Source organism: Heterocephalus glaber, unplaced genomic scaffold (genome assembly GCF_053883595.1).
Source record: "Heterocephalus glaber isolate CG9 unplaced genomic scaffold, H.glaber_assembly_v1.0 deba00000546, whole genome shotgun sequence".
Taxonomy (NCBI): domain Eukaryota; kingdom Metazoa; phylum Chordata; class Mammalia; order Rodentia; family Bathyergidae; genus Heterocephalus; species Heterocephalus glaber.
In genome coordinates this window covers 41,987,282-42,002,500 of record NW_028258147.1, presented here as the reverse complement: position 1 = coordinate 42,002,500, position 15,219 = coordinate 41,987,282, and the positions used below count along the sequence as shown (strand labels likewise).

Here is a 15,219-nt window from a genome sequence, read left to right as displayed (position 1 = left end):
ACAATGAATATAAACAAAATGGGGTTAGACGAAAAAGATGTTAGACATGGAAGACTAGCAAGAAAATCCAATATACTTATTGGAATTTCCAGTGAAAAATAATCAGAACATAGAGGATGTTTTTAGAACTATATCAGAAATACTGTAGGTTAGATGGAAGGAGGGAGCGGGGACTGATGAAGCACACAACCAGTGTCAGGGAGAAGAGACCAGCGCAGTCAGCACCAATACGAGGTCTAGAAAAGCTTGGTACTGCTTAGATGGTCTTTTGGATGCTAGGGTAGAAAGATCAATTCCTTTATATGGAGAAAAATAAATAAGCCTTTTTTAATAGTTGAGCCCATCTGTCTTGAAATAAAAACTCTTGCACAACTCTAGTCAAGAAGGAAATAGGATTTAAAATTGCAGAATATTTTGACTATGGTAATGAAAGTGTTAAACACCAACCTTTGGAAACAGGTTCACATTTTTTCCTTTTTAATTCATCTATTGATAAAGGTATATAAAATGTAGTACAGCTTTCAGAATATGCAGATTACCTTCCTGGTTTGGTATGTTTAGGTGTGTCAAAATGGAGAATGGATTGCTGGGGGATTTAGCTTAGTGGCACTGCACCTGCCTCGAAAGTGCAAGGTTCTGAGTTCGATCCCCAGTACTGAGAGTAAAAAAAAAGGAGAATGGATTATTTTCCCTGTTTGTAAAGTAATGTGTCTGAATCTAATTTTTGTGCTTTGTTACAGTGTTTTTACATTATCTCTTGTTGAGGGTGTTAGCTTGATGTATGTGATTTGACTTCTCACAATATAATTGATTTAATACATTCCCCCTGGCTTGAACCACTAGTGGTACATACATCACTGTCCCACTGGGCAGCTTTACCAGTGGTGGTACAAATGGATCTAATCACTTTGATCAGTCTTTTTACTAGTAAAATTAATAAAAAGCCACCTGATAGGACAGTCATGCATGTACCACCGGTGGTTGAAGCCACCCAGCAACGAGACATAAGTTAATTATACATTAGACATTCACTTTGGTTCAGAAAAAAAAGTACACTGCTCTTAACCTTTGAGAAGTTGTGACTGATCTGAGAGATAGAAACAGAATCTTTCTAAAAATAATGTTGCATAAGTTTAAGGTCATAAGTAGCCATGTGTTTGCATGTGACTAATGCTAAGTCATGTTTAAGGCATCAGTATGGTTATCACATGTGTTTTGTAAGGGGATGTAGTATTTGATAGTATACAAGAGGTGATCAAAATATGTGGTAAATGTTAACATTACACTCAAAGACACATTACCATTAATCTCCCTGAAAATGCCCCTACTCACTCCAAACACAGTTATCACTTTGCTCCTGCCACTTTCTGAAGCAGTTCTGGAAGTCTTCTTGCGAATATCTGTACAAGATGTGATTAAAAAAATACAGTGAAAGCTGTTGCCAAGTACCATCAACAGAAGGTAGGCTTATAAAAACACAAAAGTGTGTCTTCATCTCTTCATCTGCCTTGTTCACTGGATCTGGCACCATGTCCCTTAGGACTCTTCCAGAGACCCCGAAATACTGTGGCTAAATATATTCAAATTTATTTGTCTTAATTAGCATACAGGTGGTGGTTCAGGGGTGGCTCTGCTTTCCTCACTGTATGGCTTCTGTCTCTAGGTCCAGGGGATTTTCTGTTTGTCTTAGCCAAGGGGAACAGGAAGAGGATGTATATCCCATTCCAAAGGGCAAAACCTGGAAAGTCTTCTGTCTGCTTATGTCTTACTGGCTAGGACTTCAATACGTGGTCATACAGGATGGTCACAATTTTTCTTGTGTTCTTTTAGATACATGCAGAAATATGATGTTTTCTTCAGGGTTCATTTGTGACTGTGTGATTTGTTTTACTTGCTAATGTAGCATGAGCTGAAGTGATGTTTGTCATTTCCAAATGAGGGCTTTAAGAGCTAGTGTGCCACCTTGTTTCTCCATCTCTTTCTGTCTCTGGATCTTTGTCTTTCTCTTCGCACTGTACATGTAAAATGAGCAAGAACCACACTTTCATTGTATTAAATAAACCAAAGGATTGTGGAGTTTTGAGCAGTGTGACCTGGCCCAGAGGTTCTCTGGTGGACCTCAGGGTGTGGGTTGGAACAATGTCCCTACAGACACCCACGCTGGCTTTTCCTTCCCATTCTCTTATGTGCACAGTGACTTCCAGAGGCCACACGGTGGGTGTGTGCTGTGGGGACTGTTTGATGCAGTCTCTGGAGGGACAGTCTGTCTTCTGTTTAGCCAGACGCCCAGGAGAGGTTTGTAATAATGCAAAACAGTACCTCTCTCCTCTTAAATTTTGTTTTAGAATTCAGATATCTTTCATGAAAATGTGTTATGTAGTGAATTTTAAATGAGTTAATGTGATACTTTTCTCAGTTTATTTGCAATATGATATTGATAAATATATAACTCACAAGATGGACGAAAACAGCTTTGTGCTTAGTATTTGGGAACAAACTAAAAATTGTGATTTAAATAAAAATAATAGTTTTGAATGAGGAGCAGACATTTCTACAAGATAATGTATATTTTGAAAATAAAGCCATATTTGAAATTAAATCTTAACTGTTATGAGTCTGTTTAAAGTTTTAGCTCACTTTTCTGGATTTTTTTTTTTAACTGTTAGATGTTTTAATCTTATTTATGAAGAAATACAGTATATATTACCTGTGTTCAGTTTACATTTTAGAATGATTGTTTCATCTGGTTTTATGAAGCATGCTATTGGTATTTTTATTGAGATTACATTAAATCTGTATAACAGTTTTGGAAATATGTCCATTTTCACTACACTGGTTTTGGCCATCCAAGAACAAGGGATATCTTTTCATTTTCTGATATCTTCTTTGAACTTCTTTTTTCAGAGTACTCTGTAGTTTTCAATGTAAAGATCTTTTACTTCATTAGATTGATTCTTATGTATTTCATTTTTCTTCTAATACCTTTTTTTTTTTTTTTTGGAACTGGGGATCGAACTCAGGTCCTTGTGCTTGCGAGGCAGGCGGCGGAACCACTGAACTAAATCCTCGGCCCTCATTTTTCTTGATGCTATAGTGAAAGGTATTATTTCTCTAATTTCTTTTCCAGTGAGTTATTTGTGTACAGGAATGCTATTGATTCTTCAGTGTTGACTTTGTATCCTACTGTGTTACTGAATTTGGTTATTAAATCTAGGAGTGTTTTGGTGGAGTCCTTGGTGTCTTCTATATAGAGGATCATGTCATCTGCAAATAATGACAATTTGACTTCTTCCTTTCCTGTCTTTATTCTCTTTATTTCTGTCTCTTGTCTAATTACTCTGGCTAATGTTTCCAGAACTATATTGAATAGGAGTGGTGATAGTGGATATCCATGTCTCATTCCTGATTTTAGAGTGAAAGCTTTCAGTTTTTGTCCATTTAGTATGATATTGGCTGTTGGTTTGTCATAGATGGTTTTTATCAGAATGAGATAAAGACCATCTATTCCAATTTTCTTTTGAGTTTTTATCATGAATGAGTGTTGGACTTTGTCAAATGCTTTTTCTGCACCTATTGAGATGATCATGTGGTTTTTGTCCTTGACTCTGTTGATATGGTGTATTACATTTATTGATTTTCATGTTGAGCCATCCCTGGAATGAATACTACGTGGTCTGGTGCATAATCTTCTTGATGATGTGTTCTATTCTGTTTGCCAATATCTTGTTGAGGACTTTTGCATCTATGTTCATTAAGGAGATTGGCCTGTAGTTCTGTTTTTGGTTGGATCTTCTCTGGTTTTGATATCAGGGTAATGCTTGCTTCCAGGAATGAGTTTGAGAGTATTGCTTCCCTTTCAATTTCAGTAAAGAGTTTGAGGAGTAGTGGCATTAGATCTTTCTAAATTTCCTGCAGAATTCAGCAGTGAATCTGTCAGCACCTGGGCTTTTCTTTGTTGGTAGTGTTTTAATTACTTCTTCAGTTTCATTGGACTGATAATTTAGAATTTTTATGTCTTCTTGATTCAGCTTTTAGTAATTCATTTTGGTAATCAATTATTCCTTGATATGTATAAAAATTCTTGATAAGATACTCGCAAACAGAATAGAGCAAATTATCTAGAAAATTGTGCACCATGACCAAGTAAGATTCATCCCAAGGATGCTGGGATGGCTCAACATGTGAAAGTAAATATTTGGATTTTTTTTTTTTTCTTTGGTACCAAGCATCGAACTTGGGACCTTATGCTTGCGAGGCAGGCGGCAGAACCACTGAGCTAAATCCCCGGTGCAAAAATCACTAAATGTAATACACCACATTAACAACCATTTTTCTGTGTCCGTTTCTTCTGTGTTTTCTATCTTAATAAAGGTTCTTGAAGTAGGTGTCAATGATCTTCTGAATTTTGAAGGATCCATTGTGATTTTACTCTTTTCATTCCTAATTGCATATATTTGAGTCTTTCTTCCCTTCTTAAAATAAGGTTGACTAAGGGTTTGTCTGTTTTAATCTTTCAAGAATCATCTCTTTGGTTCATTAATTCTTTGTATTGTTTTCTTAGTCTCCATTGCATTAATTTCTGTTCTGATATTTATAATTTCCTCTTTCGTACAAGCTTTGGGTTTAACTTGGTCTTTTCCTAGAAGCTTGAGTTTCAACATTAGGTGATTTATTTGAGCTCGTTCTTTTTTTTTATGGGAATTCACTAGTATAAATGTCCCTTGTAGGACTGCTTTCATTATGCCCTATATGTTATAGTATGTTGTATTGGCCTTATTGTTTAATTGTAGAAACTGCCTAATTTCTTTTTAAATTTCATCTGTGACCCATTAGTTGTTTAGGAGGGTGTTATTTAATTTCCATGCATTTATGAAGTTTTTGAGGTTTCTTTTGCCATTGATTGCCAGTTTTATTGCACTATGATCTTACAATATTCATGTGATAATTTCAATTCCTTTGCATTTACTTAAGCATGTTCTATACCCTAGTATGTGGTCTGTTTTGGAGAAAGTCCTATATGAAGCTGAGAAGAATGTGTATTCTGTTGTTGTGGGGCGGAACTCTCTGTAGATATCTAATAAGTCCATGTGTTAAAAGGTTTGGTTCAGCTCTGATATACTTGATATGTATAGTTGATATATCTCTTTGTGACAGTGGGATATTGTGGTCCCTCATTACAATTGTTGTGTTAGTGCCTATCTGATGATATTTCATATCCATTAATGTTTGTTTTGTATAGTTTGGTGCGTAAATATTTATGGTTATCTCTTCCTTTTGGATTGTTCCCTTAAAAAGTATGTAGTGCCCTTCTTTGGCTCTTCTGATCTGTCTTGGCTTGAAATTCACTTTGTTTACAAATAGAATAGCTACCCCTGCTTTTTTCTGGGTTCCTGCTGCATGGAGTATTGTTTTCTTTTTCTTTCTTTCTTTCTTTCTTTCTTTCTTTCTTTCTTTCTTTCTTTTTTGTTTTGGTGCTGGGGATCGAACTTGGGACCTTGCGCTTTTGAGACAGGTGGCAGCACCATTGAGCTAAATCCCCAGCCTGTGGAGTATTATTTTCCATCCTTTGATTTTCAGTATGAATTTCTTTTTCAGTTAAATGTGCTACTTGTATGTAGCATATTGTTGGGTCTTGTTTCTTGATCCATTCTGCCATTCTGTTGCTTTTGATTGGTGAATTGAGACCATTTACATTGACTTACATTGTTATGTATTGACTTATCCTTGTCATTTATTTTCCTATTGTTGGTTCCATTTGTTTTCCTTCTATTTAATTGCTTGCCTTCCCTGGTGGAATCATTCTATTGAGATCCATGGAATTGTTGTCTTCATTATTTTTTTCCTGGAATATCCTTTAGAGCTTTTTGGAGTGCTTATTTGGTGGCCATGAATTTATTCAGGTATTATTTATCATGGAAGTATCTTAATTCCCACCAAGTATGAAAGATAATTTTGTAGGGTACATCAATCTGGGCTGGAGATTGTTTTCTTTTAGGGCTTGAAATACTCTAAGCTCTTCTTGACTTAAGGGTTTGTGCTGAGAAGTCTGGTGTGATTCTGATGGTCTTTCCATTTGTTTCTTTTCTATAACAGCTTTTAATATTCTCTTCTTGTGTTGAATTTGTGGAATCCTGACTATTATATGCCTTGGTGTAGTTTTTTCCTAATTATGGCTATGTGAAGTTCTGTATACCTCACTTAATCTGTATGTCAAATTATTTTTCCATGCTTGGGAAGTTTTCTGCCATTACTTCTGTGAACAGGGTTTTTTTTTGTAATGAGGATTAAACTTGGGACCTTGCACTAGTGAGGCAGGCAGTGGAACCACTGAGCTAAGTCCCCAGCCCCGAAAAGGTTTTTTTTTAATAAATGTCTTGTGCCTTCTTTTGATTTTTCATTGAGTCTGAGCAATCTTATGTTATTCTTTGGATCATCTAGCAGCTTTTGGATTGATTTTTAGTAGTCCTTTGCTGTTTTTAAGAAGTCTTTCATTTGATGATCACTAACTGCAAACCAGTCTTATAGGTCTGATATTGTGCTCTCACATTGATTGATTCTGCTGTGTATACTTTTCAGTAGGATTTTTAATCTCCTGGATATCTATTTGAATTTGTTCCATGGAATCTATTTCTTATGTTGGGCATTCATGGTTTATATCACTTTCCTAATATACTCTATTTTTTTTTATCTGTATGTACTCTAAATTCACTAACCATGTCCTTCATTATGGTCATTATCTCTTTAGTTATCTGTGAAGTTATTTCTGATTTGTTTTTTCTAGAGCCTCATTCATCTGCTTTGTTACTTCTGCTACCATTTCAAAAATTTCATGTAGGCTTTTGATTTCTTCTATCTCAATACCCCCTGGATTTGCCTTGGGTGACCTTGAGGTCTGGGGTTACATCTTGCTTCCATATCTTCTCATTTTGTATTTTAAAAAAAATTTATTTTCTGCACTGATGTTTATAAATTTACTAGTATCAAGACCTTCTTAGAAATTGACTACTTTTCAGAAATGTCTTCTAGGCATAGCTGACTTTTTACTTTTGAGTCTGTCCCAAGATCACATCTCTTTAATTTATTAGGGGTGAGAAGTTGCTGCCTGTTTGGCCTAGCGCTCAGTTCTTTGGTACTGAACTATAATATTGTTTATGATCCCCAGACAATCTCAGTATTGGCATACAAGGAAGAACAACTGATCACAACAACATTGGCTAAAGTGGTACAGTCAGTAGTTACAATAGCATCAACCAATCTAGAAAATAACAAATAGTGGTAACTGTTAATTTTCCACATTTAATCATAGGTACAAGGTTTATAGTTATATAACAAAATCTAAAATCAGAAAATTATATACAGTAAATATCCACTCAATAGAGCAATTTTAACTTGGGAGAAAATTTAAAGGGGATAAGAAGCAAAAAATAGGGAAATATTAAAAGAGGAAGACATTAGAAGCAAGGCTGAAGGACAAAGGAATATTTCCCAAGCTTTGGGAAACTGGTGAAGAAGACAGAAGGGAAAGAAAGGAGGAAAACATAAAAACAAGAACAAACAAAAAGAACTAAACAATATTGTATTCATGAAAAAAAAATCAAAAATAACAAAAAGTGAAAAAAAAGATTTCTCTGTGATTTCAAGCCTATGATTTTCTTCTGGGGTCTACAGTTTTGTAGTTAATTCAGAGCACAGCGTATCTCTACTGTCACTGGTAGGCAAAGAAGCCAGACAGAACCCAGGTCCACACTGGTTGATCCCAGCATGCCTGCAGTAAGATTAGGGCAGGGTACTGGATAATGCCAGCAAGCCTTTAGTAGAAATAGTGTGGAGTGCCGATTCCAGTGCGTTCAACTCCACAGAAGTTCAGAGTGGTCCTGGCCTCTAGTTTTGGGGTCAGGGCTTGAGTTGTTTAGCCTATAACACTTGGGGTGTCTCTAGCTAGTCTGACCTTGGCTCCCTGACCCTGGATGTCCCTGATCCTGGTGAGGTTGTGCCTCACCCAGTCACTGGGACACCTGAGATAAAGCCTTCCCACAGCTGCTCCAAGTCCTAGGTTCAGTTGGCCTCTCCTGAAAATGGCATCCGGCCAACACCCTCTCCAGGGCCGTGGCAGACACTTGCACTGGACTCACTCACCAGCCACCATAGTTCACAGCATCCACTGCTCTGTTCCATGATATGTTTCTCTGTGGAGACCTCTGGAGTCACCTGCCCTCACTGTGTCTCTGTAGATTGGAGCCTCCTCACCCAAGAAGTGAGCCAAAAGTCAGGAGAAAGTTTGATTTGCCACCTCCTTTTTATGTGTTGAGGTCTGTCTCTTCACTTTATCTATGAAGTTCTCCCTTTAGATATCTTCCTGGGTCCTGGTGATTGACCTCTGTCCTTTTCTTCTCCAAGTGGCTATGTTCCAGTGTCTTGATTCCCAATCTCTAAAAAGCTGATTTGCTGCTGTTTACAGCTCTGCTATCTTCCCGGAAATCCCCCCATTGAGACTTTTTCTTTTCTTTTTTTGGCAGGGGGGAGGTACTGGGGATCGAACCTGGGACCTTACGCTTGCAAGGTAGATGCCGGAACCAGTGAGCTAAATCCCCGGCCCAGGACTTTTTCAATATCCAAGAAAATTTCTGTTTTCAGGAAAATAGCTGTGTGATTGAATGTAAACTCGGAATCAAAAGTAGCCAGAGATGACTACAATGAAACAAATATTTAATATAACATAAATAACACTGACAATTATAACTGGAACTTCCTAAAGTTGCAATCATCCTCATTTGACTCAGTTAAAAATAGGGTAAGGCAGGGAAGATACACTTTCTCTTTATTTAAAATGTGTCCGTTTTGCAGCGTGGTATCTCAAATCGCTCCTTGTGTAGCTTTCCCCTTAATTTCAGCACCAGGTCTGCAGTTTCTAGTCTATACTCAGTTGAAAGGTAGTGCCGCCCTCTGGTGGTTCAGCGTTGGTGACAATGGTCTTGAAATTTTTGAGTTTGGGGAGTGGCTTAAAATATAATTTCATGCAGTTTTCATTCTGTAGATGGGAAAAATAGAAGTAGAGAGGAAAATTGATGTAACTGTGTTGTTTCTACTTTTTTACTTTGAAAAATTTATCCATCTATCCTATCATTGGGGGAAGCTTGACTCTCATACAGGAGTTACTTAGATGCAAATAACTTTTTGGTGTTACTTATAAGGTAGACTCTTAATTGAAATGAAACAGGACTTGTGTTATTTTTATTATGTTTTGTATATTTTTAAAGTTTTACACTGAATTTTTTACATGGTCGTTTTTAGCTACAAAACTAATACACGATTTTTTTCAGAGAAAAAATAATTGAAGAAATCCAGGTGCTCCTTTATTAAATTTTAGAATAACCATAATTGCAAATTTCTGTCAAATATGAGTTAATAGAAATTTGTAAAAGAAAATTGTTCCACAGTTCATACAAACTGTGGTATCCTATATAACAGTTCTCACCAAAAAGAACCAGCACTTTTTGAAGAAAGGGTCAGATCCAGATTAAGACCATAAAATGTGCAGAGCCTAGAATGTTAGTGTTCAACTTTTTGACTTCATAATCCCTTCATTTTCTTTTTTTTTTTCTTTAAAGGGGCGGGGTTTATATTTTGGAGTCTAATAGCCAATGCAGTGCTTCTTCCTATCAGAAATTTCCCGAGCCTGGTCTTTACCACCTTTCTGGTCTTCTGAGCTCTGACCAGAATCTCCCATACAAAACAGCCTAAGGCGTTCCAGGGCTGCTTCTGTAGCCAAGGTCTCTAGATCTTTCCTAACTCTTCCCCTTCCCATAAGCCAGTTCCAAAGGCTTTTGAGCCACATGGCCAGGTAATGGCCAGCAACGACCCCACTTCTCTGGTACCAAATTGCTGTGTTAGTTACTTTTCTCTCTTTGCTGAGTCAAAATACCCGACACCCAAAGTTGGAGGGGAAGGGGTTTATCTGGCTTACAGTTCCTAGAGGCTTCAGTCCATAATCAGCTGGCTCTGAGGCTGGAATGCCACACAAGCATCACAGAGGAGAAACAACATGGCAGGCACAAGGTAGCAAAGGCAACAAAGGGCTCCCTTCATATTCTTAAACTAATGCTGACTCTAAAAATATTTATGTGGTTATGGTACACATTGATAGCTACCATAATGAAATTAAAGCCAAGAAATTAAAATATTTGTAAACAAAGAATAGTAAGAAGGGTGGCATTGTTTTGTTACATTTTTACAGAGTTTTTAATGTCTGGCTTAATGTAAGTCAGCTAAATTCTCTTCATCTGACTCAGTTCAATCTGTCATGATACAGACAAATTATACAAACACATAGATGTGTGTATATATATATCCTATACATGTATATGTTTATGTGTGGTATTCTTGTTGAAGCATGTGAAGAAAAATGTCTGGCCTCAGATATTCCTACCAGCTTGAACTGCCAGTAGTACATGCATGATTGTCCCATCAGGCGGCTGGTACCACCAGTGGTAGAAGTAGTACAGTCATGAACAGGATAGTCACACATGTACCACCAGCAGTTCAAGCTGCTTAAAAGTGAGACATACGAATTATGGCCCATACTGAACATAGTTAAAGCAAGAATAGTAGCTGTAAATGAGGAACAAATAGTTTAAATATAATATAGTTTGGAACTAAAACCATGTTGTTTGAAATGGATATTCTTTGGTATAGTTTCAATGTAGAATCTAAAACTATAATTGTGAACATTTTATACTCTTTTACATTAAAATCCATTGATCTGTCTTGAATGAATGGTTCTTTTACTCATGTTTGAACTTATAACATCATAAATTGGTCATTTGGAAAATACTGATTCAGTGAGTTATGCTGATCTTGTAAATATTATATATTTTCAAATAAAAATTACAGTTGTTAATATCACCACTGATTAATTGTGTGTGTGTGTGTGTGTGTGTGTTGGGCTAGAACCTAGGGCTTTGTGCTTGCTAGGCAAGCTCTATACCACTGAGCTAAATCCCTAACCCCAAACATTCTTTAAATATTGGGAAGCCGTTGAAGTCATTATGGTAGATTGATGTTTTTCAGAATTATAATTTTAGCTCAAAAGCCCAGATTTTATCATTGACAACATCTATCATTTCCTTGTAATTGAGCTCATTTTGATTATTTTCACAAAAATGTCTGCCATAGTATCTGTCTAATCAGTTTATCCTTTGCTTTCTGAAGTAGTAATGATGTTCTTTGAAAAATGTGACTAGTTCAGCTTGCAGTTCAGTTGCACAAATGTTGTCTCCCAAGTGTTATATTAGGGGATGTCGGAAGTGTTTTATGCACACAAGGAATATTGAGAAGATAATCTACTCATTGATGAAGTTGGCATTTTTAGAAACTGAGTGCATGGTGGTGAAGAATACAGTGAACACTAGTACAATTTGTTGTCACTCATTACCTTGATTTGTGCTGTCACTTTTTTACCCACCACGCCTTTGTACCATCAGTGAAAATATCAACTCAGTGTTAAAAGGGAATAGTGCCCTAGTATTTTATAAAAATGGGCTTTGACATAGGAGATTTTCTGAAAATGTCTCAGGTACCCTGGGAATTTTGTAAACCATACTTAAAGAATTGCTGGTCATTAAGAGCTTTATCAGACTGGAAAGCTATTTTGCTATCAAAGACTTCTATTAAAAGATTCAGGAGACAACGTGAAGAGGCTTGGATTGATCAAAGATAGGACAATTAACTTAAAATTTATAGTGGATAACACATAACAAATATGTTTATGAGTTTCGGTTGTTATAAGAAACTAAAATACTGTACTTCATTCATCATTGTGTAGGATTTCAGGGAATGAATTTATTCTTCTGAAAACTGGTAAATGCAGATAAATTAAAAATTCAGCCCCTTATGGGAGTGCATGCCTGTCATCCTAGCATTTGGGAAGCTGAAGCAGGATGATAATGAGTTCAAGGCCAGCCTGAGATCTGGAGCGAGATGCCATCTCAGAAAACCACACATACACAAAGTCATCATCTTTGCTTTTATTTGATGAAGTCTACGTATGGATAACCAAATATAGAAAGGAATCTTTATTGAATTATTTATAATTCTCTTCATGGAATCACCCCAGTTAACAAATGAAGAGGGAATGGCATGGTGAAGTTCTTAGTGTTTGACAGCCTTTAATGACGTGATGGCTGGGGCAACAACCAGGCACTGTTCACATCTTCAGATCTGGCTGTTGTTCTGTAGGAAATATACAGGTTACAGAAGCATGTTAATGATACCAAGGGTTTGTGATGCAAATTCCAGAATGTGGGAAGCTATATTACATTTAAGCTTTTTCAGCAAGCAGATTGTGAGGAAATAAAGAATGCTCCAAAGCTTATAGATTATGACAAAAGCAATCTGTAGACCTTGTTTGGGTTCTGACTTGTATAAACTTCATAGTTCAAGAAAATGAGAAAGATAATTTATTAAATATGACTACAATTAGATTTTGATAGTTTTTGGTATAGTTGTAATATTAAGGACACACATTTTAAAGAGTCCTTATGTATTTAGAAAATAGATAATGCCAAATTTTTTTCAGAGAAAACAATTTCTGACATTTGCTTTGAAATTAGCCAGTGGGATGTATGTGCTTGAAGGTGGTATGTATGAAATAAAGTTATTCATGAATTGTAGAATTCATGATAGTTCATTATATTCTTTTTTTCCCCATTTTTGGAAATTTCCAATATTAAGTTTTTGCTCTTCTAACATGTGGGGCCTGGGGTTCAATCAGAAAAATGATGAGCAATTTTGAGGAACCATTCATTCTTTCTGCAACATTGGAAGAAAAATAAATTTATAAAATATTAAACATGTAAACTTATTTTTATTTCTACAGAATTTTTGTTTAAAAATTATGAAATAATTATGAAAACTATAAGAATATAGGGAATGATACTATGAACACTAGTCACCTAAGAAATTAGGCATTTCTGATAAAGAGCATACTATTGCCTGATAGCATTTTTCGCCCTCATCCCTTGAGGCTGTTACTATTCTGAATTTCATGTTCATCATATTCATCTGTGTCTTTATATATATGTTTTTATTTGTGATGTATTTTATATGTATATATTGCTTATATGTACTTATATATTTCATATAAAATATGTGTCATACAGGAATGTATTGTATTGACTTGCATATTTTAAAGACTTGTGTTAATATACTGTGCATTTTTTTACAGTTTTAAAGTTAATTTGAAGATTTTTACATAATTATACTTTATTTCTATACTGTGCTATCTGAAAAATTGGGAAATATTGTGTATAATTGTTTTTTAATTGTTTTGGTACCATTGAACTGTGTATAATTATTTTTAAATATTACAAATAATATGCTCAATATATTTTTTCAACCTCTAGAGACCTTTTCAGGTAAAATACTTCCATGTTTAAAGCATTGGGTCCAGTTGTTAATCTGAAAAAAATACAAGTATATTGTTCTTTATATGGTCCTGGTTTTTGTGTTCCTTCTGAAACATACCTCCGTCTTGCCTGTTCTGTGCTAGCTAGTGTTCTAAGTAATGATTGTGTAGAGTAAGACATGAACAATCTCTGCTTTCATGAAATTGATGTAATTTCAACAGTGAGAAATTTTAAGAATATATTTTACCATTGGAAGTGGAGGGCGTGTGGAAGGTGACCTTATAATTGGGGCTGCAAACTGAAATGAGGGGAGAAAGCCATATGAAAACTTAAGAAATGTCCTCCATGGTGAAGGGACAGCAAATATAAAGACCCAGAAGCCCCGTTAATACTTTCTGTAGGCTGCATCCCGGTGAGGGAGGGAAATGTTATAAAGAATGACGTCCGAGAGGTAGACGGGTCAGAAGAGACGGGGCCGGGGGGCACTGCTCAGATGCTGACTACAACAAGGACAGAAGTGAGGCTTTTGGGAGGCCTGAGGGTGCAGAAGGCACACTGGCAGTCTGGAAAATGAGCCCTGTGTGAGGGAGTGTGGGGTGCAAGTACAGACATTGTTTCCAAAGACTAGCAGGGAATGGTAGAAGAGCCTAGATTATATTTGTGTGCTGATAGATATCCAATTGAAAGGGAAAGATTGATGATAAATTAGAGATAGATAATAAGTTGAATGTCAAGTGTGAGCATAGAGGGATTGTTCTGTGAATCTCAGCATAAAAAGCAGAAGTGAGCATTGTTTTGAGAGTGAGAAGACATCACTGTTTGGCTCAAAAACTCCCCAACCCATTCACTGTAAAAGCCAAAGTCTTTTGCAAGAGTCTAAGTGATCTTCAGTCGTCTTGTGCTCTCCACTGTGTCTGTACTCAATTCTGAGGTCATCTCTGACTACCATCCTCCTTTAGGTCAGCCCTGGCCACAGGATCACTTCTTTGTTGAACATGCAGATGTGCTCCTGCCCTGGGGTCTTGGTTGTGACGTCTTCTTTCTGCTACAATGTGCATGACTGATTCCTAACTTCTTGCTTCTATCAGGGTTGTCCTTAAATGATACCCTCTCAATGAGGTCTTCCCAGACACTTCTAAAATTGTACCCTTCTGAAGGGATTTTTAGGGTTATGAGGAGAGCAGAGAAAGTGTAACAAGTCTTGGAGAGTGAAAGTTCAGGTTGTAATGTAAAATTACTGGACTACTGCCGCCTGCCTCGCAAGCACAAGGTCCCGAGTTTGAGCCCTGGTAACAAAAAAAAAAAGAAAAAGAAATTACTGGACTATTAGTGGGATTGAATGTATGTTTGTGATTTGTAGTTTTCTGAAAGTAGTTTCTTAAATCAGAATTTTAGCAATATTATCTTACAAAGCAGAGTAAGGAAATGTGATATGTATAAGTGCTTTAATGTTTTTAGAAGAGTAGTGATCTTTATAGTATTGAATTTGCAATTGATATGGAATATGCCCTAATGTAAAGTAACATTCTCTTTAGTGTTACGAATAATTCTCGGGTTGTGGGACTCTTGGCTCAGCTGGAGAAGATCAATACTGAATCTGCAGAATCAGATACTGGTAGACATGTTACATCAAAAATTCTTCATCTGGTTCAAAGTCAAGGTAAGCTTTAATCTCTTTGTTTTTGAAACGCATTTATTATTGAACTGAGGGTGTTTGCACTGAGCTATGTTCCCAGCCCTTTCTCTATCTCTACCTTGCTTCTGTCTCTATCTCCCTCTCTCCTGCTCTGCCCTGCCCTGCCCTGCCTTGCCCTAT

The 15,219-nt window shown here is 36.5% G+C and overlaps 1 protein-coding gene across 19 annotated transcripts in view; it reads left to right on the top strand.

Annotated features, from left to right (window-relative positions):
- The window catches only part of Agtpbp1 (ATP/GTP binding carboxypeptidase 1), a 205,994-nt gene that overhangs the window by 31,340 nt on the left and 159,435 nt on the right, over nt 1-15,219 (top strand). For all 19 annotated transcript variants that reach the window (XM_087204808.1, XM_087204799.1, XM_087204794.1 and 16 more), the window contains one exon: nt 14,939-15,063. In XM_087204808.1, coding sequence (XP_087060934.1) covers nt 14,939-15,063 — 125 coding nt within the window. The remainder of the gene's footprint in view (nt 1-14,938; nt 15,064-15,219) is intronic.